Raw genomic sequence first — 25,742 nt, forward strand, 5'->3', positions numbered from 1 at the left:
TTTCAGTTTTCTTCCATGTCTGTTCAGTCTCTGTTGTTGTGAAGGAAATGAATGTCTTTTCGGTCTCTCCTTTGTTTATGAATCTTATAATACTTTTTGCTTTGATTTTGAAGGCTTGTCTGTGTAGTTTAGGCTCATTCTTCAAATTAAGGCATGCATATTATTCAAATCAAGAAAATTTTCTATTCATCTTATTCTGATTCTGTGGGAGGGAGAGAGGGAGAGGGAGATAGTGAGAGAGGGAGGTAGAGACTTCTCTTAGGTTTTTTCTTGCTTCTTCTTGGGGTTTCTCTAGAGTTTTTTCTTGGTTTGTTCTTGTGTGGACGACAAGGGAAAGGGTTGTGGTCTGCGGGTTTGTAGATTAATCCCGTCGCAATCCTTGTATTTTTTTCGTGGAAGATCGTGTTATCGCCTGTGGGCTAGGCATGAACCACATAAAATCTTGGTGTTCATCTTGTGGCTTGTTTTATTGTTACCTTTCCATTTACTCATGCACAATTGGATAGGAATTGCCCGCAGGTGCTGTGAGAGTAAAATGACTTGTTTACTCAAATAAGGATAAGGATGATGCCCGCTCTGTCTCTAAATTTCATTTGTATCTTTGAGGTCTTGGATATACTTCAGTTTGTGATGATAATACAGGGCCTGTTTTTTTAATACCAAAATCAATCTCATTTGCAAACAAAGGCTATTTTAAGTTATTCTTATCTACAAATGGGGGAGATTGGGGCATCTTTGGAAGCCATCAACTGTATAATATTAAGATACATGCAAAACTATTATAATCATTATTTATGTGCCAGATTATTCACAAAAAATAAAATTTTATACAAATAATTATGTGCGAATAAATGTTTAAATGTAATTGTTGGGAATTTAACTAGGTAGAACTCACGCCTAAAAGCTAGCGATCAGAGGGAGGGTGCCCATTCCCCTGTAACCCATCTCCATCTATTTCACTTTACCGATGTGGAACTATTTGCTTTTGCGTGGAGCCCCAACAGTAATGAAAGAGAACCATAGAAATGTTCAATTGAATGCAACTAGTATTAGGGAAATGATATTTTCACACTTTTTGTTTGTCTTTTCCTAAAAATAACTCCGATTTCGTTCTTCAGTGCTTCTCATTCATCTTTCTCCGTGCGGAGCGACTCTGTTTCATTCTTAAAAAACAGTTCCACAAGCAACATATTAACTGAGATTCAAAGATTCAAAGATTTCATTCTAGTTTGATCATTCCTACAAGATTATACACGTTGAAAATATCATTTCCCAAAAGATAATTCTGAGGTATGAAAAGAGGTCCATAAAAAAAGAGTAGGAGGTGATTTGGAATGAGTTTGAGTGAGAACTCATGAAGGATCTCAATGAGAACATGGGATGATTAAAGGTCACATGGTTGGCAACTGTACAAGGATGGATTATATAGAAAGTTTATAATCGGTGTGGCCTAATCTCCGTCCGATTGGAGCTCGATCGGGTGATCGCATCAAAATCAGCCCTTCACTTTTTATGAACGGTTAAGATTAAAGACTTACATCAGTCACCACAAGCTGAATGACTTTGGGTGCCACTTCTTCCCAGGGCCATCCCTCTAGTGTATTTAGGACTACTCTTTGTACGCTACATGGGTGTGGCCTGGGGATGAAAAGGGGGCGAATAAAGCATTTCCCTTATAATTACCAGCTTAGTTGTTTACATCATTGCAAGTTTTAGAATTTCAACTGACAGACAAGATGGGCCCAGTTGAGGCCATATGTTGTAGAGAGGTTGACACTCCTTTCTTAGCTGTTAAAAGACATTATAACTCCAGATAAATTATCACCAACCACTCCTGTACGTGTTTAATAAAGTGAATGTCATTATGAAAATAAGGGAGTGTGGACATCATTTACTTGGTATAAAAAAGGGTTGGTTAGGCTACTCTTCTACCTCAAATTTTGGAAATCGATTTGATTTTGGCCCCCTTAAAAGTAGAGGGGCTTCGTTTTTTGTTAGGAGTGTCAACGGATTCACTGTGGTCGGATCCACCTGTGTCAGAGTCACGATCCATTCAAATTCCTTATCGGTCGGGTAGGAGTCGGATTGTTTTTCGGATCCTACTTTCCACGTCATGATTGTGATCCATTTTAATTCGGACCGGCCATCGGAGTGTCCTATTATGTCCCACTAAGCTAAGTAAACAATTATTTTTTTAAAAAAAAGAGATAGAATGGCAGTCCGCTATTAGTGTGCCTCTATGTATTTTCTTCAACTAAATTAAAAATTTATCTATGTTTAATCTATGTGTATAATAATGCTTGTAAACAATAAAACTAATCAAAATTACATACACAAATATAATGTATAACTCTTATCAAAGAATATGATGCATAAAGAACAAAACCCCTCTCTCTTTTCCTTCGTGAAAGTATGAAATGAAACGACCGAAATGAGTGAAATCACATTCCCATCCGATTCATTAAGTGAGAAGAGAGGTTTTGACCAAAATACCCCTCATAGAATGGTTAGCATTAACAAAATTTGGAGGGTATTTTTGTAAACCATTTTGGATCGTGACTATCCAATGGGCATCTGTGGCTTGCCCATACATAATCCAAATTTTTTCGGATCCCAGATTTGATGATCCAAAATATGCTCATGGATCCTATTCCTATGTTTAGATCATGTTCATTAAATATGCCCATGGATCCATTGACACCCCTATTTTTTGTAGTATTGATATGTAAATTCTTCTATTATTTTTTATCTTTTTAAAAAAGTGACTTCTTTATATTCATACCATGAAATATACACAGGACCAGTAGTCCCACTAGAAATGACATAGTATGATGATCTAGGAGCATACTCCTGATTCCCAAAAGAATAAACATAAAAGACTGCATATGAACTTCCTCCAAACAATTCACAAAACTCCTTCAACATCTGAACTTCCTTGCATATCAATTCTACCAGCGACCCTACACTATGCTCTCAGAAACATCCATCAACCGAAACACCATGTAGTCCCCGCAACAAGCATTCTAACAAAGAACCCAATGAATTTATATGCCTTGAAATACATCAAGAACCTAAAGCATTTTTTCACCCACCTTGGTAGATTAGACTCTATGGGTAGGCGTGGTTATCTAGGGGAGAAAAAACTCTCCTGAGCAGCGACGGATGTGTAAATTCTTCTATAGATATTGGTAATTATTCCATTTCAAAAAAAAAATCTTCTATAGCCATTAAATAGTATATAAATATTAACTTCTTTTATAAACGTTAAAATTTTTAACAAACCAATATATTGAAGGAATTTATAGATTTTCATATGCTATCTTATAATGTGATTATGCAAATATTATACATAGTTTAAGACAGCAAAGTTAAAGATAATCAGTAGCAAACAAGACCAAAAAATCAGAATTCTCATCTGGGTCATGCTAAATGTTTACAGAAATGTTTCAAATTTCTTATGTTTTCATTACTTGATCACTAGGAACTTCATTTTTTTTGGCTATTCACACAGCCTATCTTTGGAAGGGTAGCCAGATATTTGAGAAAAGATGGAAATCAATCAAATTATCCAAATGTAAATGGGTATTTTTCATTCACCATTAACTGTCCCTTAAAGTAGCTAACATGCTACTTCGTGCATAGATACTATGATCTCAGAACATGCAAATGATAAATGAATTCGAAAATCGAAACTAAAAGACATGGTTAATGTTATCATTTATTCCAGCAGATATGACCTGTTAAGTTAAATTGCTACACTGAATAAAAACAACAATTTACATACAACATCTAGTTGTACAAACAACATCTAATTGTACAATTACCTCTATCAATTACAGAAAATATTCCATCGCGTCAAGAAGTTGTTCATTTAAAGCAACAAGCTTCAAGTCTACGATGAAATTGTCCCGGAGAAACCCAAATCCAAAAGTTCCATCTTCGTATAGCCAAATCCTGCCCTCGCCATCTCGAGGATTGGCAGAAGAGCTCGTCAGGTTTGGGATTACCAGATCGTAACTCGAACTAATTGAAAGAAGTCGTGAGATTGTTTTGTTCTGTACACAAGGAGTGTACCTGGGACTATCATCTGTAGCACGAGGCCGGGCATGTATACGGCTATAATACAAATCTTCTTCTTCATTAGAGAATGGGGGCTCAATAAAGGTAGTGTTTGAAGTCCAGAAGATTGGGAAGTAACCAGAGAAAGGCCCTGATGAATCTCCAAGACGTCGGCAATCTATCCCTCCAAGTTGATCATATGACACAAGATAAAAATCCAAGTTCATATCGTCAGAGACCCCCTGAATGAAGAAAATCAGAGGAGCTTAGATAGCAATACATAAGCCATTATTAAATAGCAAAATGGGCAAATATCATGTTCCCACACCCCTCCCCAAAGGAGTTTAGAGACCAACATGTGTTGCATGAGCTTAGAGAAACACATCAGATTAGAAATGCTTGTAATGAAAGGACTGACAGTAAAACATCGTTGTACACGTATGAATCTTAAGATTAGCCAGAATATTCAAATAGTGTATATAAGATAAAGAGTGGCCCGCGCATCTTTTCTTCTTTTAGACAAGTCCGCAGCAAAATATTATTTTATTGGTATAAATCAGTGAATAAACAACAAAAAAATCCTTTCAATTTCAATACTCTTTTGAAACAGTAGGAAAGACTTACAGAAACTACAAGTGCAAGGTGAGATTGTAGAACATGCGCTAGTTTTGGAACTGGATATGAAAGACCCAACGTTGCAAAGCCTTGGTAAAAACAGCTCTTAGAGTGGCTTTTGTGCTCAATGGTCATTCGTATGGTCTAATTTTTTTTTTGAGAAGAACGCAAAAAAGTAACGCTACACACCTCCAAACTCTTCACAATTTTATTTTTTTTGGGGTCTAACGTTTGACACCCAAAACACAAACGCTCATTCATTTGGGTCTAATGTTTGTTAAATCCTAAATATTTGCCATAATTTCTCTGGAAAAGAGTAGAAATATTTAGAAAACTAAAGTTTCATGAGGGATGCAGAGAAGTGTGAAGTTGCATATGTGACAAGTTTCTAGAAGATTCCCCCTGTATCTAGGTAGCAAAAATTAGCAAATGGTTGTCAACAGTTAGGGCCATTTGGCAAAAGGTAGCAATATAGGATGTGGAGAAAACTGCATAAGAGAGAAACAAAGAATAACCTGTTATGTGTGTATTGTCCCCTTTATTTCCATCATTTTCTTCTGTGGATTGATTTGTTCTGCTTTTGGCACAGTTGCCATCTATGTAAAGTTGTGCCTCATCGGACGTTTGTGTTTGAGAAGTTTTCTCAAACTGGAGCACAATTTCCTGAATAGAAATTTGATTGTGCTGATTTCAAAGAGAAGATACGAGCATGGTTTTAAACCGAAACCAAAATTTACAAATTCGGCCGAAGTTATAAGATTGCCACTGAAATTTCCACCGAAATTTCAAACCATAGATACGAGAAGGCAGATCCTGGGTGTGCATTGCAAGGATTGAAAAGCTCTCAAAAATAAACTACAGTACCGGAATATGGCATTGAGTAATATTTCCATATTCAGAATATGTGGCACATGGACACATGGTGATCAATGCTTGTTCCACTAAAAAAGAAAGAACCCCCAATGAATCAGTAAGGACACTACGTGGAAGATCCGTGATAGTTAAAATAAATCAAATCTCGGACTCGTAGCTCCCGTTGGAGAGGTAATGTGCCACTGCATCCAGAGTATATTTGAACAGATAGGGGAAGAGTTGGGTTCAACTCCCATATCCCCCATTAGTAATGTGAAAAGGGAAAAGGGGTGAATGCCCCTATGACATGACTCATAAGAATCACATGAATACCCCAGGAAAGATGATCGTCAGCGAGTCTTCGAAGTCTCGTAAGGGGCCAGATGGTCGTGTTGTCAATTTGATCTTTCAGGTATTTCTCGGTATAAGATCAATCAATCTTTCTTTACCTATTTATTTAGATATACACCAGCTTCGCTGCGCCTCGTAATAGATAAAGCCCCGATGGAAGAGAGATCTAAGGTGCAGGCACCAGAGAAAGAAGGAAGGTTTGATTACCTGCACGGGCTAGTGAAACCACTAGAATGAATCTGTTCCACCCAACTCATAACGCCAGATGAAACAAGATCTCAAGAGCTTCTTCTGGTCCACCTCGGTCCTTACTTGCGCTAGCATAAACCATTCCATTCATTCGGTATGGTAGGCGCCGACCGCCATGATGATTGAAAGGGTTGAGCTTGAGTTGGAAGAGCCTCCCCATGTCCGGGTGCAGAGGATGTAGGGACGGACAAAACATGCTTCATACGCTAGCGGTCGAATCTTGGCGAAAGTTGGTGTAGGCAGACGAGTAGTGACAAATGTGATGAACATGACTTATTATTCTCCAAGTCTGCTAAAATGATATGGAAATAAAAATCCTTAAAGTTCTAATTGGCAAATATGCCATTTATTGGGCCTACAATACACATCATCCATTGAGCTCTTAAAGTTCTTGTAGAAGTCGCGAGCCTTCAAGTTTGCAAGACTCAAGTTTCGAACCCAAGGTAGTACAAGAGTGGTTGTGCCTGCCACTCATGGGTTTCTGAAACTGAATTTCGACGGTTCTAGTATGGGTAACCACGGCCCATTTGGTATTGGAGGTGTCTTAGGGGAGGAACATGGAGCGGTGATATGGGCCTTTGCGTGCCCCATTGGTGTGACAAATGCAAACGAAGCGGCAGTTCGGGCCATTCCATCAAGGCATAAGATTGCTTGAGAATCAAGAGTTGAACAAGGTGGTGATTGAAGGAGATTCACTCAATGTAATAAGGTGGCTCGGGGGCTCACATTCCTTACCGTGGAGATTCGCCGCCTTTTTTTATGAGATCCAAGATAGGATCGGGGCTGCCTCTATATCCTTCCATCACATTCAACAATCAGCTAATGGAAAGGCAGACAGACTAGCGAGGGATGGGGTGTTCAGGGAGACCTTGGAACTCTTTGATTTTCTTCCTCCTTAAAAAAGTTTTGAGCTTTGTTCTTGGTTTTTATTTTTCTGTCACTTGCGCTTGTATTGCTTCTTGTATTGTTGCGACCTTCTTGGTCTCTTTTTGCTCTAATGAAATCTCTTTGCCATTCAGGAAAAAAAATAGTCCAAGGAAGAGGCATGGAGGTTCACTTTCATCCTTGACGAGGTTTTATTGTGGGGGATTTAGATATTTCCATTTTGTCATACTTTATCAGAGACCAATGCATCAGTTCACTCCCCACCTAAGGTATAGATCATCCTGGTGTATTGAGGTTTCTTCACCCTTTGCACGATTGCGTTTCTTATATCTCACAATATCGAAGAAAAATTCAAAAAACTCAGTAATGTCACTTGGAAAGTGGGATAGCTATATAGGAGAGCTGATTGTTTACGCCGCAATAATTTCTATGATTTTCAATAAGGATTCAATTACCAATAGCATATGCCGGAATCATATAAATATCGACATCACAAAAAAATTGGATTTTTCTCAGGTTTTCTCATTCACATTGGCTGTGCATCGCAAATGTTCATTCATGAGAAAATGAAATGTTTGCAGAAGACAAAAAACCCAAAATTTTCAGTAAATGCAAGAGAAAAAAACAGAGGGCCAGTACCTTCCATAGGCCCTGCAAAGGTCTAGATGGCGTAGGACTGTAATTAACTATTTTCACATAATGCACTTTCTCCCATTTCCTCCTACCCTGAAGTTGTTTCTCCCTCTTCCTCTGCCTCCTAGAAGCTCTATCCCCACAAGGACTAGTCCTGTTAGCAAAATACCGATAAATCTCAGACTTCACACACTCCGGCGGACTCCCCAACGATCCATTCTCAGCCCCAATAACATCCTCCAAATCGCCCCATCGAAAATTAGCATAAACTTTGCTCTCCTCAATAGCAAAATGATAACCCCCAATAAAATTAACAACAACCCTAATTAAATCCGCATCAGAAAACCCTAACTGGGTTCTGACCGCCTCAATAAAATCACCCGAAGATTCGAATCGCCGATCAGGATCAAGGAAAATGATGGGTTCTCCGCGAGAAGAAAGACCCATAAAAAGAAAAGGGATTTTTGTAACCCTAAATCCAGTAGAAGGGGCGAGTATGGAACCAGTGATGAAAGAGGGACCCCATTCGAAGAAGAGAAGAGGAGGGGAATTAGGGTTTTTGTGGCCAGAGCAGCGCCAGAATCCGATTAAAGTGTCCCATTTGGATAGGGTTTTGTAGAGGGATTTGAAGGGGATTTGGGAATTAGCCCATTTGTGGATTAGGGTTTTGGAGCCCCAACGTCGGTGGCAGAGGGAGAACCAGAGCTTGGAATCGTTTTGACAGAGGGAAAGAGAACGTTTAGAGGTGAGAGAGAATGAGGAGATTTCTGAAGGGGTGAGGAAGGAGAGGATGCAGAGCTGAACGTCTTCAGGAAAATCTAAGAAGGACATATCAATGTCCGCCATTTTTCTTTCTATGCTTTCTCTTAGTTATTTCAGAGACAGAGAGAGAGAGAGAGAGAGAGAGAGAGAGAGAGAGAGATTTAGGAGAGGAGGCGTGGAATAATTCGATTGAAGATGCCATTTTTATAGATTTATTATATTAATAGGAGGGGTGGAATAATTCGATTGCATTTTTATTTTTGTAGGCTCAATGGATTGCATTTGTATTGATTACGTGAGGACCAATCAATTTAGAGAAATTTTTCTCTGGTCTTTAGGGTTGGGAAGAACTTGCTACCGGGCCTTTCCTTGGGCCCGAAGTTTGTTCATGGGCCTCTGTCATTGTATTTTAAAAAATGTTGTTCCGGTTTGGTCCCAGAGCAGTCCAGTTATGGTTCAACCTCGGGTAAACTGTGAGTCTGTGATGCCATTAATAAAAAGGGAAATGATATTAAGGCTCATATGCTTTTATAAGATGAATGACACATCTTGTCTTGTAGTATTTAAAGGGCTGTCGTAAGAAGAATATTACGGTTCTCAAAAAGCTTTTACAAAGACCTCAAAATGCTAAATGATAAGATGCTTTCATTAATAAGAAGCCCTTAGGACAGTTTGAATAAGTAGATTTTAGAATTTTGGATTTCCTTAAAATCATGGATGGGAGACGAGAGAAGAAGGAGACCGTCCGTTTCACCTCTCTTTAGAATCTTGAATTTTAAGTAAGAAATTCAGTTTTGGAAAAGATTTCTAAGACCTGGAAACATGGGTTGATCTCCTACTCTCTTGCTGAGGGAGAGAAGGGCGAGCAATCAGAAAACCATAGCTGGTCTCCTTCTCTCATCTCCCAACTATGATTTTGAGGAAATCCAAGATTCTAAATCCACGTATCCAAACGGTCCCTTTGGAAACAGATGGAGATGATAAATCTCCCTTTCAGTAATAAGAATAATCTCCCTTTCACAAATAAGAATCATCTCTCTCTCTCTCTCTCTCTCTCTCTCTCTCTAGGCAGTTTTGACAGGAGTATCCTCAGCAAAGGCAAAGCAACTTTTATCCTTCAAATCCCAATTAGTGAGGTCTGGAAAGGTTAAAGATTTCAAACCATCTCAAGGAGTAAGGTATAGAGATATTAAAGATTTCAAAACAACAGTTACTTCCTTGCTAGTGTCTGCATAATTGTTGCACTCGATCATGGGGAAGGGGCTTTTCTTAAGGGAAGACAAATCTTGGATGGCATTCTAGTTTTGCATAAAGTTTCAAATCATTCTAGTTTTTCTTTTTTTAATTTTCTGTAAGAAGAAATAGGAATCGGGAAAAGATGGAGTGTGAATGTAGGTTTGCCTTTCAACTCCATATTATTTTATTCTTACATGGTCGCTCATGGGATTTTCTTTTGACACCAACTTTGCAAAAACAGAAGCCCACCTAAGTCAAGTATTTAGCTATCAATCAAAAGTTTGCACCATCCAACACATAAGGATGTACCATGAACCACCACAGCTTTCCTCTTATTGCCTTTGGGGAATCAAAATGGGTAAACATCCAAACTCATTTGGGCTTTGTTGGGTATGGCAAGTAGGGAAGTTTAAATCAGGAGAAATAAAAACTCACATAATCTTCCGGATTTTCTCTTTTAAGGTGAAATATCCATCTTTAATAATATTAAATGTTAATTATATATGATTACATGCACTCTATTCACAAATTGAGAAATTTACAGATGCAAAACAATTAAAAAAAGGAATAATAAGACCACCATGAAAACCATCATGCCACAAAACCCTTTTTTTTATCAACAAGCAGAAGGAAAGATCAAAATTCTTTGAATCCATACCAACAGAACCAGGTCTCAATCAGCTTCCCCCTGGTTCGGTTTTCTTTTTAATTATGATCTCCTTCTGAAACCGAGCAGCCATTATCAGAAGCTCCACCATCTCAAATCCAGCGGCAGAAACGCAATCTAATTTCTCGCTGTTAGAATCCCCAGAATAGTCATCTGTCTCATCGAGATTTCTATCACAAGAGCCAGGGTCAGCTGAGGCTGACCAACTAACAGGAAGGGAGCTACCCAGGGCTGTCTTCAAAAGTTTTGCCTCAAAAATGATACTATCCAATGCTTCTATTATACTATTCATTGGGCCGGCCGATGTTTTGTTGTCATTAGCCTACAAAATGCGTTCAGAATTAGAATGTTTATTAGTTCCATGATCAGGAAAGCGAAGAAAACTGCTAAGTGATGCCAGATTTTTACTCAAAATCCATGAAGGGTTTCCCTCATTTGCACAAATTTACACAAAAATGCAAGCATCCAAATATTTTGAAAAAAGTATCACTGGGTGGTATCAGTTTCCCCCTGTGATGTTTTTTGGGTGAATCTCAATTGAAAGCTTGTGCTTGGGAACAATATATAAAAAGATTCAATCAACTTGGTGGAATTTCGAAATGAAAAGCAGAAAATGCAAATGTCAAAGGAGGTTGCGAAACAAGGACCGCAATCGGTTACGGGCTTTGTTGTAAATTTCGTTTCATTTCGTCCGAAATGGATGAAACGCTTCGGTTTCGGCCGGAAACCCGAACGAAACGACGAAAATTTCGTTTCGTTCCAGATTTCGGTACATTCCGGAAATTTCATCCAAAATCGGACGAAATTCCAGATTTCGTCCGAAATGGACGAAATTCTAGATTTCGTAATCCACCATAACGGCTAGTTTTGCATTTTAGTGCCCAGAAATTACCGAAATGCCCCTGTAATGGCTATTTTTGTGCTTTTACCGTTTTAGCCCCAAAATGTGACAGTTTATAGCTGTTTTGTAGATGTTGAGAAGGGTATTTTCATCATTTTTATTTGCACAAGCCATTAAACCTCTATAAATACCCCTTTCCCCCCCAACTTCTCCTCCACCTTCACATTCATCTTTCATTCCTTCTCTTTTCTACTTTCACTTATACTCTTCTATTAAGTCTGCTACACTCTTCTTCAACTTCTACAATCTTTAATCTAAGTCTATTTTGGAGCAAAGGGAAGGCTTACCTTCAACTTACAACTACAACACCACTCTACAAATTTCCAAAGGAATCAAACTTCAAGTGAAGGCTACTCCCCTTCTTCAACTCAAGTTCAAGGGCTTCGATTCTCCTCTAAAGGCTTCAAGTCTAGGAAAGTTAAAGCCTTATTTATTTCCATTTCCTTTCTTTCATTTCAAACTTCATTTCTCCCCTTCTTCTACTTCATTTTAAATTACAAAATGAGAGCTATGAATGACAGTTGCTCTTGAGAGCTACTATCTATGTATGAGAGATGATATCATGAATTTCCTTTTAAAAGTTTTTCTATGTATCACTTGCACTCGTGCAAGACAATTTGGTGTTTAAGTAATTAAAGTTGCCTTTTGTTTACATATTTTGGTTTATTTACTTGTTTTTTATCCTTTTCTATCAATTTCTGAATTTTTGGGATTTTTACCATATTTTTTACTTCTTTTTTTCTCGGACCGAAAAGTTCCGAACAAAATTTACCGAAATGACCAAATTGGTTTCGGTGGCCAAAACAAAAAGGCCACCGAAATGAAATTTACAACTAAGGTTACGGGATACTAGGCTTCTATATAGGAGAGGACTGAGAACCAAATTGCACTTCCCAAATCCAAAAAACTACGCAATAGAGTTTGTTTTTGTTCATCAACTGGACAATGACTTGTTGGAAGTCAATTATAATTACGCCACACTTTCTTCCTTTCTTCACAAACCGGCTGCGACTAGCAAGGCATATATTTTTGTCTCAGCAAGAGAGCTACAGATGTAGGGAACACAACATCCTAGTTCCTTATAAGGTGCCTTGTCCCCTCACATTACATCTTTTATATTGATTCATTTCCTAGGTTTTTTATACGGCATGAAGTTGTTCAAGAAATACAAATAGTGCGGCATGCACTTTCCATTGTAACTGTGTATTACCCAATATACCTGATGTTCACTAAAATTCCACTGGAATTAAGTGATAAATGAAACTTCTCAAGTCGTTAGAGTTTTAATTGAGTAATATTAGTACGTTTTTATTTACGTTTTAATTTATCCTTTTTTATTACTTTAAAGGAAACCCGACACAGGAATTCATATAAAACATTTTTGTGTCGGGGAAATGCGTGTATCAACCTTTAAACCCCAGAAAAACATCTGTCTTCAACTTTAGTGTATCTACAGAATCGGAATGGTATTGATTCCATTCTACTCAACTCAACTCAACTCAACTAAGCCTTTGCCCCAATGGTATTGATTCCATGCCTGGAAAATAATTCCAGAAGTCCCCAGTTCTCAAACTTTTGTTGACTTCAACAATTCCTTCTCCCCTACAAAGCTGCTGAATGATTGTTTTCAAACGAGAATAATTTCAAGGGAAGGGGCCACAAGCATAAACAGGGTTTTTGAATAATCCAGACGACAAAACACATTATTTTTCTTGAATTTTCATTATTATCTTACTCTCCATTTTCATTCCATCTTTTCTTGCTTATAGACTATCACTTTGTTTCCTGCTTATAATTTACAATAATGGTTCTACTTCTAACATGTTGAGATTCATATTTCCTTTAATTTGTTATGATTTGCTAAGATCTGTAGAGGTTTGCATTATTTTAATCAAAAGCCTCAACCTAGTTTTACCGCCCATGCCTCTAGTTCTACTTTTTGATGTGGGCAGATTCTTTTTTGTTTTTAGTCTAGTGAGTATCATGAACATGTGTTGGTGCCACATGGATTAATTTTCTATTCAGAAAATCTGGTTAATCTTCCTGAGAAAACAACTGGACATTCACAGTACGCAGAAGAACAAATCTTGTACAGGAGGGTGGAGAGAAATAACCTTTAAAAGTGCGAGGCGAAGTTTGTGAATTGAAGAAGTCAGATGCTCCATACTTGACATGCTTTCTTGGAGGGTTGCATTTTCAACCTTCAACCTGCAACAGAGACAAAAGAGATGAATGTGAGCATCTGCTACAATGAAATAAAACATTTTGGGCAATCCATGCCCATCAATTTCGATTTTAAGCACAAAATAAGAAAGAGCAGCAATATAGAAATTATATGAAAAAACAGCGAATAGGAGACTTAGTTTGCCAAAGCAAGGTTTTAAATTTCGACCGAAATCCGAAATTTCGGTCAAGACCGAAACCGAAATTGGGTAACTCGAAACCTTACAAAATTTCGACCGAAATTTTGAAATTTCATTTTCCCTGAAATTTCGGCCCGAAATTTAAGGAATATCACCAAAAAATCTGGATTTAATTCATTATTTAATATTTTCCCGAAATTTCGATAATGTTGCGGAAATTTTGTAGGGGATAAAATATTAGTTTATTTGATTTCGATAGATTTCGTCCGGCTGAAATTTCAGTTTCGGTGAGGACCGAAACGCATTCTGATACTGAAATTTAAAACCTTATGCCAAAATACTGCAACTTTTAGGAATAACTTACTCATTACTCAACTCAACTAAGCCTTTGTCCCAAACTAGTTGAGGTCGGCTAATGAATCCGTTAGAAAATTTTCATGAAGAAGGTGAAAGGATCTACCCAGATCAAATTGACTTAAGTCTAATCCCGACACTAGTTGGGTTCGTCTACATGGATCATTTTCTTCCATTCTATCATATCCAACGTCATGTTCTCTGTTATGTACTCATTACTGAATAATTATTCAATGAAGGAAAGAACTCATGAAATGAAAAGAAATTGACAGGAAGCCATAACTATTGACCCTTTGGAACAACCAATTACTCCAAAAGCTTAAGCTGTTGGAGATGGTGTTATTTAATCTTTTATAGTTTAACACTCCCCCTCACATGTGGCCCCTGTTTTTAGGGTTGGCCTACACATGGCACATGTAGCCTGTCTTTTGGGTTGGCCATTACATGTGGTTTTTTAATATCAAGGAGTTTTGAACCCAGACAATTTGCTCTGATACCATGTGAAACAACCAATTACTCCAAAAGCTTAAGCTATTGGAGATGGTGTTATTTAATCTTTTATACTTTTAACAGACCCAAGACTTTGATGACATACATAATAAAACATTAAAAATATATAATAAAACAAAAGCAAAAGCTTAAGCTATTGGAGATGGTGTTATTTAATCTTTTATACTTTTAACAGACCCAAGACTTTGATGACATACATAATAAAACATTAAAAATATAGACCGACAATAATAAAAGCACCAATAAACTATGATTTTTTCAAAGAGAATTGAAAAGCTAATCACTCCACACAAACATTCAGCATGTAATTTATAACATGCATGTGAAATACTTCTACAAACCTTGCAAAATCCACAGAAGAGTTAGACTTTTTGCTTGTGAAACTACTCTCATCATTATTCACATGAAGATCAGATTCATTTCCACTAGGATCTAATCTGCCCATCCAGCGCCTGAGGTATGTTCTCTTCAGCAGGTTTTTCAATTTCCCATCTCTTTCATGAACAGCAGTGCTTTTGTCACCATCAATGGCCAAAAAATTTCCATGTTTCATTGCATGACTTATGTTTCTGCATAAATGTACACGCGTAATTACCTTAGGTAATTTATAGAAGAAAAAGGAAAGAATTTTTTAGGGCGTAAAACATACTTCTGGCAAAAGATTTCAGGTCACTGTGAAGGAAATTGAAAACTTGTATTTGACAGATTCATAATTGATTACTTATGGTGGAATATGTATTCACAAAAAAGCTTAGGCATGCATCAACTGTGGGCAGAATTAATGATCATGATAACAGAAAAATGATCTCACTCATGCAGTATTAAGCGGAGATCATGAAATGTTCTATGAATCATAAAATAAAATGTTAATAGCAGAAATAAGATACAAAATGAAAACCACAAACAAATGTAGAAGATAAAATGTATGCAAGCAAAGTTCATAACAAGCCTATAATTATGCAAAGATGATTCAAGAGAAGAGAATCGATTGAGATATAAAAGTAGGCAGAAGACAAAAACACCAAGCTAAGGTCTCTAGTGGGATCTGCAAGGCTATGTTCCTCACAAAAATATGAGTTATGAGGATTTTTTTAGTCATTCTATCCAATTTTAGGCCAAAGTTGTAGTAGTTTATCGTGGGTCCTATGAAAAATCCGTGTTTCAATCATAAAGTACGTTCTGAACTTCTAGTGTTGTAGAAGTTGGTTTTGTGGATCTCTTAAACAGAAACATGTAACACATCATTTATATCTTGGGATGATCAAAAAATAGAAATTGGGCTTTATTTAAATTGATCTAAGGACTAAAATTGATCCTTTACTCAAGCTTTGGATTAAAATAGGATTTTAAGGTTTTTTGAGTCTACATATATGAATTATGAAGTTCCGATATACTTTTCAAGAGTTTAATAGTTGGTGAGTTGTTTTCCCTTTTGGGCTTTGGATTTTACCTACTCTGATCTTGTTTTGATCAAATATATTGTTGTTTCATCTCCTCTAGCATGGTTTGTGAAGATCTATTGTATTGACATAATGATTATTCAACTCTATAACAAGTTCTTGATGCAAAACAAATTTATAATTGACGCTCTGATATCAAATAATGTATAACAAACCTACGATCGCCACTCTAATACCAATTTATGACAAAATTTTCACAGAAATAAAATCCAAGAATAGATGGGTAGCTCTTGGTAATAGTAATCAATAAGATAATTCAAATGTGGGATCAATTTAAAAGTAAATTATAACAAAAGATCAAAACACCTCAACATTTCCCTGAATAATAAACCAAATATATGAAAATTATATCCAAAAGAAATCAGATCTAGGTTGATTACAACCGTAGATCAATTCTTTAGAAAACCTAATAGAAATTTGCAGCAAGGCTCACGAGAAAACTTCATGATTCTGCCTAGAAATTCCCATGAAAGGATTCACTGTAGATTCATGTACAAAACCCATAGATATTTATGCTCAGAAAACAAAAATCCAAACTTCTCTATTCCACGTCGAAAAACTGTCCAAAAAACTCCACTCAATTGCATATATATAGGGAGAAAAGAAAACAACGTAGACAGCTTTAAAACCATAAACTAAAAACTCCGCACTTTTTGATAAAAAAAAATGCCCTCACTTAACGCTCCCTATAAAACCCTATGAATAGTGACATGGGCCTTCATTTTTTCCTTGGAGACAAACCTATGGGCACCCTAGCATACCGTCTGCAAAGGCCAGCCAATCCACAAGCCATGAAGGCCCTATACATCTAACACCTATTGTGATTCCCCAAAAGCTCACGAACTATAAGCTACTCGTACCCCCCCCCGTGTAACTAGCTTGCCTCGCCGTGCACTACTTTCAGCCCATTTCTCGTGATGACCTGCATCACAAGCCATTCGAACACAAGGCCCTCTAGCCCTGTGCAAATCCATCCAAGTCCGAGGCAGGTTCATGCCACAGACTAATCTGCCAAGTCTCACTGTCCAAGGCATCAAACCATGCCGTAAACCAATACATATGACTGAAGGTTCCACATAGTAGCGAAAGCCAACTGGAGGACAGGCCAGGTCTATCCATGCTCCACTCCGCTAAGTCCTCTAACTCAAGTGTTCAAGGTACATTGACGCACCAACAACCAATGAGCAAGACTCTAGCACATGTCCACATGTCCTACTTGGATAGCTAAAGACCACCAAGGTATGAGACACAGCTTGTGCCACACCCCAATCCACTCAACCCTCTGGCTGGATCATCGATAGAGCGAGCACGTCCCATGTAGTGTTAAGCAAGATCTTCATCTTGCGAGGGTGGTCGAAACTAACCTGGAAAGAACCTCTGAAAATCCAGCTTGACCTACCAACGAAGCTAATGGTCCGTGCATAGTGAAGGTTGGAACCCAACCAAGCCAACACCATCCTCAGGACTGGCAAGGCAACACCATCCTCAGGCCTGGCAAGGCTCACCATGGCACCAAGCCACCAAGGCACGTATGCGGGCCCACAACAGAGGACAATAGGTCTCCTCGTGACACTCCACCTAATAATGTTGACGCCCTCTTCAATGCTGAGAAATCTCCATCACTCAGGTCCACAATAACAAACAACTGGCTTCGTTGAGAACAGACCCATCTGTCCTTGGCACTTCGACAATCTGGCCAAGGTTTTAAATTTCGGTTTTGGTGTTGGTTTCGGTGGTAACCGAAACCGAAATCTTTCAGTTTCGGGCCAAAATTTCGGCCGAAATCATTTAAAAATATGATTATGATTTCATTTTTTTTTTTATTATTTCAACCGAAATGTCTAAAATTTCGGTGTCAATTTCAGCGATTTCAGTTGAAATTTCAGCTATTTCGGTGGAAATTATAACATTTCGGTCTACGTTTTTTAAATTTCAGTGCAAATTTTGTAAAAAACGTCCAAAACTGAAATTTCAACCGAAATTTATGTGCGAAATCTTGTAAAGAAATGACTTCATGTGAATTTCGTTTCGGTTTGGGCCGAAACCGAAATATTTCAGCCGAAACAAAACGTTTCAGCCGAAATTTAAAACCATGAATCTGGCCCCTCCCGACCAACCTTGTCCCTCTGACACCACACTGCCCCCAAACTCCGTAAATCGTTGTCTTGTCTTCAACTTTCTTGAATGCCCTCCAATCCACTGACTTCGCATCGACACTAGATCCCCTACTCAAGTTCATCTCTATGCAACTCACTAGCAGTAGTTTCTTCTGACCTCAACCAAAGTAAGAAGGTAGAGAGACCCGACTTGAACTCCTTCAAGCAATCCTTTGATTTCTCTTCAACTTCTCCAAGCTGAGAGCGGTATTCCAAAATCGCACTCCGGATTCAGCTCTAATCCACACAATCTCTGCACATTCTGCTTGGTGTTGATCACCTCTCCTTTGGCTCTTATTACCTAATACTCGATTATGCTTTGCTTACCCTACAGGACAAGCGAAAGGAACCACCAAAATGGCCCCACATCCTTTAAGGCCATGAGTCTCTCCACTATGATACGCATCTCCCACAAGCCAAAGGAACCACCACAATTGTCCCACATTGATCGAAGAACTGGGATTCAAAGTTCGTCAAGCTATGAAGATGTATAGGGACGAATAAGTGGCATAAATATTGCCACCAATCTGTCTCATAAAAGGAACAAACACATTGAAGCTAATTGTCATTTTGTCCATGGAAAGGTCATCAGTAAAGTGATATCTACACCATAAATGAAGTCAAAACATCAACTGTCAGAAAAGGGCAGCCCAGTGCATGAGGCTCCCGCCATTGCGGGGTCTGGGTAGGGCTAGATGTACGCAGCCTTACCCCTGCTTCACAGAGAGGCTGTTTTTGTGACTCGAACTCGTGACCACCAGGTCACAATGGAGCAACTTTACTGTCAGACATATTTACAAAAACTCTTGCACGCAACTAATTTGGAAAAAATTGTTCTAAGTTGGGCATGGATGATATCTATGAATCAGCTTGAGGAGAAGTATTGAAGAACTTGAGTGAGATAGGGCCCACTACCCACTCAAGATCATTTTATTTCACTTAGAGTTAGTTCTTTTTGTTTAAACTGATAGGGCCCACCATTGGAAATTCTTATAAATCTTTTAAGTTCTGTACTATAAATACAATCGAATCATGGGGTTGGAGCTATAACCCACACGGATTCTCGTCTTCCTTTTTCTTGCCCGTCTTCCTTTGTACTTCTCTTTTTTTTTCAGCTTGCATGGATGAAGGTTATTAAACATGACAAAAGCCATTGAGAACAAACAGTAGATCTCACTAAAATCCTTCATCCAAAGCTCAATGCTTAAGAAGAGCAGAGACATATGGTGTATCTCTAAACATGGTACATTTTCAGATAAAACAATAGAGAAATTTATCAGAACTGATAATATGCTGTGGAATGGTTTTATACCCAAGAAAAAAGCTAGAAAAGGGCCATCAGAGGAACCTAAAAAGTGACCTCAGGTTCCACCAAGTTTTCCACAAAAAATTCAAAGATACAACCACGTCGCATTAACTCGACACAGTCACGAATAAATGAGTTTCTCAAATTACTTGATCATTTTTTATGGCTCAAGTTCTTCAGAAATTGTTGTTGTACATATAACTCGAATTGGTAAAGTAGGTTCTGTAAGTGCAATCGAATTTTTAAGCTTGTGTTAAACATCAGTTCTGGTGGATAAAAAAATTCTTAATTTTTACTTGTACACAATTTGAAACACAAGAAAGGAGATTTTGGACATTTCACCAAATATTCAAGCAGAGTAGAATAACTATTCCATATTTCTTGGCTAACAATTTACCAATACGGATATTTTCGATCATCAGCACCGAATAAATTGCCTACCTTCAAAAACAACAATGAGTTTATTTTCCACCGTCATTCTTGAGTATGTTAGAAAATTCCAATAATAACATCCCCATTATGCCCAAACAAGAAATTATTTCATTACTATAGAAGTAAATAAGGAATTTAAAGGGATAAAAGAATGTCTCAGCAGATACAATACTTATTCATTTCCTTAAATAGAACAATGGTTCGTACTCTTGCAATAATAGATATTCCTGTCGTAACTGAGCCAACTCCATAAGAACCTTCACTTTTTCATTGGTGACCTAAACCACAACATGAAGAAACAATATTGGTACATAGTAAATAATCAAATTCAACTAGCAAAACAATTTAGGAAGAGATGGTTCGTTGCAGTACATCTTAGCATTTTCAAGGTAAAAGAGAAGTGATTTCACCATTCGTTAATTCGTAAAAATATCCAAGAGTAAATCGGCATAACACAGAGGAATAGATGCATGATGCATCAAAAAGCACAATAGATGCTACATTGTAAGCTGATGAGAAAGAAAATGGAAGTGAATCATCAGAAAACTATGCAACATTAAGTGAAATGAATATTTTATCAGTGACAATTGAAGGAATATGTTAAAAAATTTATAAATTTGCTTTGTAATATCAGATATAGCAATACATAAACAACATAGAGGGAGGGATGTGCCTTACTGAAACTTGGAATATATTACAATTTACAATACAAAATAAACAAGAGATTTTCATAAAACATGAATGCCATAACTTGTTTGACAGGTGAAAAGTATCATTTGGTGTTACTTGGCTGCAGATTTAGAATTCATCCATTTGGTGACCCCATGCAGAATTTGCATGGACAATACTGGTACAGTACTCCGACAATACGTTTTATAGGAGAAATGCCATTTTAATTTTTTTTACCATTTGGTGGTACTTGGCTGCAGATTTAGCATTGCATGGACAATACTAGTACAGTACTCCGACAATTCATTTTATAGGAGAAGTGCCATTTTAATTTTTTTTACCATTTGGAGGTACATGGCTGCAGATTTAGCATTCATCCATTTGGTGACCCATGAAGAATTGAATGGACAATACTGGTATAGTACTCCCACAGTAGGTTCTATACGAGAAACGCCATTTTATTTTATTTTTTGTTAGTGATAACAAGGATTTAGTACCCAAGAAAAGAAAATATAGCAACAAAAAAAGCAAAAAGACAACAAGAAGAACGCATAATCAATTCAGCAAGTAACCACTAGAGCCTAATAGTCTGGAATGAGACTCCAACAAAAACTAGAACCCATGCCAAAGGGCCCTCAACTCATTATGATTGGAATGTTTGAAGCCAACAATGTTGAGATGTAATTCTTCTATTGTTCTCTACTTTGCTTTCTCTAATATTTTTGTTTTTAAGTAAGCTGGGGTTAGGTGGGGATCCCAACTAGATTTATTGAGACAAAATGAAAAATTGCATCCAGGTATATTCAATCCCATCGCAGTCATAATCTACACTTCTCTTTCTCTCCTCTTATTCTTCTCTCCTTCCCACGTCTTGATTGCTTGCTCCTAAGATTTAGACATCTTTCCTTTTACTTGACGAGATTTTATATAGTGTAAGGCCTTACAACAATACGGTAGGGGTACCGCTCTTGATATTTGATCCAACAGCAGCTCACTTTTTGAACTTTTTGAGGAGCTGCTGTTGGATCAAATGTCAAGGGTGGTATTTCCACAGTACAAAGGCCTTATTGTTGTAAGGCCTTACACCATATAATTTCTCTTACTTGACATGGTATCATAGCCACGATCGACAAGTGAATCCATGTAACCTAATCCTATTGGCATCAAAACATTGTTGCATGTTCCTGTCAATAATAGACCATGTGATTGTTCACCTATAATCAACCATTTTTATATCAAAATAAACATTCAAGCCAGAAATATATGAACAGTGATAAATTTAAACAGATGCAATGCTGCAGATATCTCAATTGCAGTATGCAGGACTCACAAATATCGAGCTACGCATGGAACAAATGAAGACAGACATATTCGCAGTATGTAATATCCAATTGATTACTCACATTCAAGATAGTAGAGAATAAACAGTTGTAAAAATTAAAAAAAAAAGGAAATGAGAGCGCGCACGCACAAAAAAAAAGTAAAACTTCTAATTTCATATGAGATACGGCATAAGTTCAGATATATTCTTAATGAAATGTTAAAGATTGCATAATTATACAATAAAATAGAAATGCTTAAAAGATACATCATTAGAGGCATCCACAAAATGATTTGGAACTTATGATCCAAATGGCATTATAAGTAGACCAAATAATGTACCATTTATGTCCCATACTTTCTACAGGCATTTTAACAACAACATTTTATCTGAGCTCAGAACTAATTATATATTACATGAAGTACATAAAAAAAACTATCACGATAAAAGGTCCAGATCTGCTAAGAAATAATACGAATGGAGATGCAAGAAATAATTGATTCAGGGTACTTACTTGAAATAAGCCCTTTTGAAGTTCAGCCATCTTTTTTTGCAGAGCGGCATTTACATCTCTCTCTAGTAAATGTCTTTCTTCCTGTTGTGAGAGAAGCAATAGTGCAGAAACCTGAAAAATATGTGAAATAAATGAAATTCAAACCAGCATGTCTGTATTCTGCACTACACAGAATTCTGAATAAAGCCGCAGTGAATCAAGAAACATTCATATGGAAATGGAAGGGCACGGTGAAATGTATGAAAGGAACCTTCTCTTGCAATGCCTGAGCAAGGGCATCCGAGGTATCAGCCGCTTCGTCAACAGAAACATTTGATGAGGCAAGAGCATTCCGCTGCACCAAAAAAACTGAGAGGATTAAATAAGCAACTTAAAGAAAAAACGCTTAGAAACTGAAAATTTTACGTAGCGTTGATTCCACTATTATATATAGACACACGCGCACACACACACCTATACATACATACATATACATATATATAAGGAGAGAGAAAGAGAGCATGATGGTGTCCTAATAAATCATGAATATATCTTAGCTCGACAAGAAGCGATGCACAAGACAGAGACGCATCTCCTCCTTTTTTATTCTTTAACATTTCCAGAAATGACAACCAGATATCGAAGTATTTCGTAAGTGATGCAGGCAAAGGATACAAAATCAGATCTATAGGTCTCTATCTGCCATGAAAATGAGTGGAGTCAGTGTTTTGAGAAAGGAAGAGCAGGGACTTGAATCATAAACAATGCATCAAAGATGAGAATCAAAGATTGTTAGTAAAAGAAAACGAGGTTAAAGAGAGGTGGAGATGTTACTTTGATAAGTTGCTTAAGAGAGAACCCGTAGCGAATTTGGGAGAACTTGAAAACGCTTTTGATGATACAAACCGGAGGTTTATTGGTAGAATCCGAACATCAAATGTAAGAATAGCTATGAAGAAGATGAAATTAGGTAAGGCTATGGGGCCTGACGGTATTCCTATTGAGACTTTGAGATGCTTGGGTGATGTGGATTTGGTTTGGTTAACTAGATTATTTAACAATATTTTTCATACTAAGGAGATAACTGATAAGTGGAGGAACAGTACATTAGTACCTATTTATAAGAATAAAGAGGATATTCAAAGTTGCACCAATTACCGGGGAAATAAGCTAATGAGTCACACCATGAAGCTTTGGGAGAGGGTAATTGAGCATAGACTAAGAAAAAAGACTAAGGTGTCAGAGAATCAGTTTGGCTTCATGCCCGAACGATCGACTGTAGAAGCTATCTTCTTGATTAGGCAGTTAAATGAGAGATTTAGAGAAAATAAAAAGGATCTTCATATGGTTTTCATTGATTTGGAGAAAGCATATGATAGGGTTCTCAGGAATGTTATGTGGTGGGTCCTTGGAAGGAAAAAAGTGCCTACTAAATATGTTGATATGATTAAGGATAAGTATGATGGAACAGTAACTAGTGTCTGAACTACGGATGGCACGTCTAGTGAGTTTCCAATTACAATAGGACTGCACCAAGCTCTAAGTCCTTATCTTTTTACTCTAGTTATGGATGAACTTACGGAGGGAATCCAGGACGAGGTGCCGTGATGTATATTATTTGCAGATGACATAGTATTATTTGATGAAACCAAAGCAGGAGTTAATGCTACGTTAGAGTTATAGAGAGTTCTACTTTGGAATCCAAAGGTTTTAGACTGAGCAGGACTAAGGCAGAGTATATGGAGTGCAACTTTAGTAATGTAAGAAGGCGGGACGAGGTTGTAGTAAATATGACTGGACAAGAGGTACCTATGAGAGATATCTTTCGCTACCTTGGTTCAATCCTACATAAGGAAGGTGAGATTGAAGAGGATGTTAACCACAGAATAAGAGCAGGTTGGTTGAAGTGGAAGCATGCTTCGGGAGTTCTGTGCGACCGTAAAATACCTACCAAGTTGAAGGGAAAGTTTTATAAGACAGCTGTGAGGCCAGCCATGTTGAACGGCTCAAACTGTTGGGCCACCAAGAAGCAGCATGTGCATACGATGAGTGTAGTGGAGATGCGAATGCTTAGATGGATGTGTGGCCACACAAGGTTAGATCGAATTAAAAATGAAGACATCCGTAAAAAGGTGGGGGTGGCACCAATTGAGGAGAAGATGAGAGAGCACCGCTTAAGATGGTTTGGGCATATCCAATGTAGACCTTTGGATGCTCCAATGAGAAGAAGTGACTTGTGCCAAGTTGATAGAGTAAAAGGAGGTCGGGCAGACCGAAAACAACTTGTGTAGACACAGTGAGGAAAGACTTGAGGGCTAGGAACATAACAGAGAACATGACCTTGGATAGGAAAGAATGGAAGAAAATGATCCATGTAGACACCCAACTAGTCAGGATTAGACTTGGTCAATTTGAGCCAGGTGGATCGTTTCACCTTCTTCATGAAAATTTTCTAAAGGATTCATTAGCCGACCCCAACTAGTTTGGGACAAAGGCTTAGTTGAATGAGTTGAGTTGTGAGTTTAGGTTGTTTGAGCATGGCCACATCTAGAACACGTGAAAAGATCTTTTATTATTAGTTTCAATTTTAAAATCCCTTCGGTCTGTAAGAAAGGGTTATTAGATTATAGAACAGGCTAGTATTAGATTATCCAAACATTTTATAAGAAAGGGTTATTATATCCTGGGCGAGAGTCCTTCCCCCCTTTTGGTTCGTGCTGGCTTTCGATCTTTGAGAGGGGTGTAAGGAGGTATGCTTTAGTGCGGAAAGGCACCCTCGGATCGTTCAAGAATGGGTGGCTCCTCTGTGTGGGTTGTTTAAGCTTAACTTGGACGGCTCTGCTTGGGTAATCCCGGTCCTACAGGTATTCGTGGTATTCTTAGAGACTCTAGTGGCAACATTATGTGGGCTTTTTCAGGTCCTATGCGGTTTGTCGACGCCAATGAGGCGGAGGTTAGAGCCGTGTTTCAGGGTATAAAATGTTTGGATATTGGACAAGGTAATTGGGGAGGAAGACTCCAAGAATGTCATTCGATGGCTTTGCAGATTGATAGTCCCTCCATGGAGATTCGCCCACTTCTTTGACGAGATTGTAGACCGGGTGCATGGGTCGTCTATTCTATTCAAACACATTAGAAGATTTGCTAACGGTGTGGTAGACTGGCTTGCTAGGAATTGCGTTGGAAAGTTGGAGATGTTTGATATTCTACCCCCTTGAGATTTTCCTCTTTTCTTTATTGTACTTTTTCATTTTTGCTTCTTGATGTTCTCTCTCGCGGACCATCCCAGTCTTCCTTTTTCTAATTGCATGAATTTGGAACCATTCAAAAAAAAAGAACAGGTTAGTATTAGAAAATAATGAAGCGCTGAGATTAAAGTATGGTTAGATTTTTATATATATATATGAAATGGAAGTATGGTTAGTTGTTTAAGAGTCAATGTTAAAGGAGATTTTATGTTTCTTTTGA

At 37.7% G+C, this 25,742-nt stretch overlaps 2 protein-coding genes across 6 annotated transcripts in view; both read right to left on the minus strand.

Annotated features, from left to right (window-relative positions):
• Window positions 1-3,688: 3,688 nt before the first annotated feature.
• On the minus strand, window positions 3,689-8,680 carry LOC143876091 (F-box family protein). Of its 2 annotated transcripts, XM_077377723.1 has the most exons (3): window positions 7,651-8,680; window positions 5,190-5,337; window positions 4,158-4,301 (listed from the first exon to the last, which is right to left on the minus strand). In XM_077377723.1, exons 1-3 carry the CDS (start codon window positions 8,488-8,490, stop codon window positions 4,291-4,293), a joined length of 999 nt encoding a protein of 332 aa, XP_077233838.1. In that variant the 5' UTR covers window positions 8,491-8,680; the 3' UTR covers window positions 4,158-4,290. The 2 variants fall into 2 exon arrangements, with proteins under 2 accessions (XP_077233837.1, XP_077233838.1); XM_077377722.1 differs by lacking the exon at window positions 5,190-5,337 and having other exon boundaries at window positions 3,689-4,301; window positions 7,651-8,668.
• A 1,410-nt stretch (window positions 8,681-10,090) lies between these two features.
• Window positions 10,091-25,742, minus strand: part of MEE13 (myosin heavy chain-like protein) — a 50,716-nt gene continuing 35,064 nt past the window's right edge. For all 4 annotated transcript variants that reach the window (XM_077377719.1, XM_077377721.1, XM_077377720.1 and 1 more), the window contains 6 exons: window positions 22,546-22,629; window positions 22,296-22,406; window positions 19,999-20,069; window positions 14,779-15,006; window positions 13,325-13,418; window positions 10,091-10,631 (listed from right to left, as the gene is read on the minus strand). In XM_077377719.1, coding sequence (XP_077233834.1) covers window positions 10,320-10,631; window positions 13,325-13,418; window positions 14,779-15,006; window positions 19,999-20,069; window positions 22,296-22,406; window positions 22,546-22,629 — 900 coding nt within the window. In that variant the 3' untranslated portion in view covers window positions 10,091-10,319. The remainder of the gene's footprint in view (window positions 10,632-13,324; window positions 13,419-14,778; window positions 15,007-19,998; window positions 20,070-22,295; window positions 22,407-22,545; window positions 22,630-25,742) is intronic.

Source organism: Tasmannia lanceolata, unplaced genomic scaffold (genome assembly GCF_043159265.1).
Source record: "Tasmannia lanceolata isolate RefF3 unplaced genomic scaffold, GAP_Taslan_0.1 ptg000004l, whole genome shotgun sequence".
Classification (NCBI taxonomy): domain Eukaryota; kingdom Viridiplantae; phylum Streptophyta; class Magnoliopsida; order Canellales; family Winteraceae; genus Tasmannia; species Tasmannia lanceolata.